Source organism: Nymphaea colorata, chromosome 7, assembly GCF_008831285.2.
Source record: "Nymphaea colorata isolate Beijing-Zhang1983 chromosome 7, ASM883128v2, whole genome shotgun sequence".
In the NCBI taxonomy this organism is placed as follows: Eukaryota; Viridiplantae; Streptophyta; class Magnoliopsida; order Nymphaeales; family Nymphaeaceae; genus Nymphaea; species Nymphaea colorata.
Window position 1 is genome coordinate 18,841,726 of NC_045144.1, and position 3,280 is coordinate 18,845,005.

General features: G+C 45.4%; 1 protein-coding gene across 1 annotated transcript; it reads right to left on the bottom strand.

Annotated features, from left to right (window-relative positions):
- On the bottom strand, positions 1-2,175 carry LOC116258087 (delta(3,5)-Delta(2,4)-dienoyl-CoA isomerase, peroxisomal). Its single transcript, XM_031635191.1, has 2 exons — positions 1,180-2,175; positions 1-347 (listed from the first exon to the last, which is right to left on the bottom strand). Exons 1-2 carry the CDS (start codon positions 1,814-1,816, stop codon positions 157-159), a joined length of 828 nt encoding a protein of 275 aa, XP_031491051.1. The 5' UTR covers positions 1,817-2,175; the 3' UTR covers positions 1-156.
- Positions 2,176-3,280: the final 1,105 nt, after the last annotated feature.

Genomic DNA, 3,280 nt, shown 5'->3' on the forward strand with positions numbered 1-3,280 from the left:
AGAGAGGAATGCTGCTATTTTTATTGCTTTAGGATTGTTTATTTGCTACAATATACAGAAAAACAGGCATTCTCTTGCAATATGAGGGATGTAACAATTGTTGAGAAGTAGAAAGCAAAAGAAGAACATCTCATTCGACACTCAGCGATTTACCAATTACAGTTTCGCAAACACAGGCTTCCTTTTATGAACATAAGCTTCAATGGCTTCTTTCAGATCATCAGAAGGAAGCATGGCCGAGTTCCATGTAGCTACGTAGTCCAATCCTTGCTCAACAGTTAGCTCCCTGCTTCGTAGCAAGACTGCCTTCGTGCCCATTACTGCAAGTGGCGATTTCTCCGCAATATCTGAACCATAGTTGCCAGTAAATGAAAAAAAGTAAGGGAAGCGTACGTGAAGAATGCAGCAGGAAGAAAGCCAAGTTCTGAAACGTATATCATATTACCTTCGGAAATGAGAATCGAGAAAATAATTGTGCAGTAGAAAGCAAATGAAAAGTAAGTAACTTTTGGAGAAGTGGGTTTCTTGAACATGAAATCAACACAAAAAAAGGGTTATCAACTTATCTGTTTGGTGACATGATGAACTGTTCAGGAAGTGTCCTGATGAATCCTATTTAGTGCTAATAGATTTACGGAAAGACAACGTAGCAAATGATCGCCTACAATAAAGTAATATTGGGATAAGACTCACATTTAAGAATCCAGAATCCTAGTGAACTGTGCTTCCGATTCCGAGGAATTCGAATTCCCTGTCATTCATGTAGTTAAAAATGAAAGAAAAGCTTCCCATTCTTAGGAATTTGATCCCTGTAGCAGCGGAAAGAAACAGTATAACTTCATATCTAAGTTCTTTGGTGATCTAAGATCTTAAAATCTTATATTTTAAAATTATAAATCATTCATTCCTAATAAGTATTGGAAGTCTTCTGTAAGAAAAAAGCATAGTTTATGCTCAAATTTATAACATTGCATCTTTGTAAATGTCAAATTAGACTCGCTTTCTGCACTGGAAGTTCATGAATTTGAGCCATACTCGAGATTGATCATTGACGTACTCTCGGTGAGAGGATTTTACCTTTAAATTCTTGAACGTGGCAAATGCAAAATGAGGGCCTTATTTTCTAAGTGCAACACGCTGTTATGAGGAAAAGGGAAAAGCCGGGAAGAGAGAATTTACCGACGGCCATCTTCCAGACGCCGTCCTCCATGGCGGTTCTGGACGGGAATACCCTCTGGACGAGCCCCAACGCCTTCGCCTCCCCGCCGGAGAATCTGCGGCCGGTGAGCGCGAGATCAGCGGCGTTCCCGAACCCGACCAGCGCCGGCAGCCGCTGCAGCGTCCCGAGGTCGGCCGCGAGCGCCAGGTCCACCTCCTTCACCGAGAAGAAGGCCCCTTCCGTGCTCACCCGGAGGTCGCAGGCGGTGATGAGGTCGATCCCCCCGCCGATGCACCCGCCGTCGACGGCCGCGATCACCGGTTTCCGGCAGGACTCCGCCGCCGAGACCGCCGCCTGCATCTGCTTGATCATCCGGCGCATGGCCTCCCTTGTGCGCCCTTGCTCCCCCGCGGCTTGAGGGTTCGGGGTGATGGTTGAGAGCGCGGAGATGTCGATTCCGGAGCAGAAGTGGTCGGAATCAGAGGAGAGGATGACGACCCGGGCGGAGGGGTTCTGGTCGAGGGAGGAGAGGGCGCGGGGGTACTCGTCGAAGAAGTCCATGGTCAGGGCGTTCTTCCTGGAGGGGTTGTTGAGGAGGAGGTGGAACACTCCTAAGCTTGGGTCCTTCTGAACGATCCTCAGGGTTTTGAACTCCATTGATTCCGTGACAAGAAGAGGTTGGTAGCTTGGTTCTCCTTTCCTTCTTCTCCTAGATCCCTTCCTTCCTTCTCTCGTCTTCCTGCTCCGTCTCTCTCTCTCTCTCTCTCTCTCTGATGCTGGTGGTGAGAAGAGGCGGCGGTGGATAGCGACCGCCGGAATCGGAGGGCGTGGTCAGCCGGTTTGGGGCGAGGCCGTTGAGGCCAAAGGTCCGGGATAGACTCCCGCTATCTTGCAGGTTGCGTTACCTGATTGGTCGCTCTCCCTGGAACGCAGGAACAGCCGTACCTGACGTTCCGGGGACAGCCTTCTCCAGCACACATCGTTTCATATCCGTGTTTGCTTGAGAGTCTGAGAACGCTTCAATTCAGTGGCATTTAGGGCTGCATAATTAATCCGGTCAACTTGGGATTTGAGTCCAACTTGTTCGAAAAAACTTGACTTGGAATCGAGCTCAAGTTCAAATTTATAAAATGTTAAATGAACTGAGTTTGAGTTGTAAGAACGAGATTCGTTTAGACTCGATTCGACTTGATTATGTAAAAGTGGTTTATCATAATTGAATTAGTTAAAAGTTAAACGAGTTCATGAATTAAACTAGTTGACACAAGTTAAAAGAAACAAGACAGGTTAACATGAAGGAGTTAAGCTCGAGTTTGAGTGTGTCTTGACGCTATATAGTTGAGTTGAGCTCAAGCTAAGCTTGTTCAATGAAGCTCGACTCGAGTTTGAGTTGAGCTTTTTAAATGGAGTTGATCTTGAGCTCGAGCTAGCCCAGCGCAAGCTCGACTCAGATCCTATGCAACCCTAGAACTGGCGTCTCTTAAAAACTCTGATCATTTGGATTATTGAATTCGAATTTAAGCAGTAAGATTCGATATGAGTCGATATCTAACTGATTCCCAGTATAAGCATTCAAATTCAATAAGAGAAAACTGTTTTCATTTAGTAACTAGATTTGATATGGATTCCTTGACTTAGTTCCTGCTGCCATGTCCCTGACTGCTTTGAATGAAACTCAAACCTAAACCCTCCTGAGAACAGCAATAAATTCCTAGATTCAATTCTAAATCCCTTTGGGATAAGTTAGGAAATGCCATAAACCAAGTTCCCATAGAAACAAGGAGGAATTTCTTATTCTTGTGTTTGGCTCATGTGGGTTGAGCTCAGTCTTTACTGAGCCATGTAGTTTTCACCTCTAATAGATGAGCTCAGCCTAAGTCAAGTCCACTTGGTCACAGTAAGTCCTCCGGACAGATTCAGAGAAAAAATAATGCAAAATCAGAGCAAAAATGAGGAAAGTCCTCGCGTCCTAAAGCTCGGAAGAAGAATCTTCAAACAATTGAGAACTTTGGCATGGAGAATCTTCAAACAGTTGGGAACTTTAGCTTATGGAATGACTGTACAACCCGTGTTGTGGCAGGTGAAAGTTTAGAAGCAAAGCCCCTAAACCAGTCCCAGGGG

What these genes read in the sequence shown, in the direction of transcription:
- LOC116258087 (XM_031635191.1), bottom strand. Translation starts at nt 1,816, where the DNA reads ATGGAGTTCAAAACCCTGAGGATCGTTCAGAAGGACCCAAGCTTAGGA. An exon ending in CGTCTGGAAGATGGCCGTCG is followed by an intron (nt 348 to 1,179) that starts GTAAATTCTCTC and finishes ACTATGGTTCAG; the next exon opens with ATATTGCGGAGAAATCGCCA.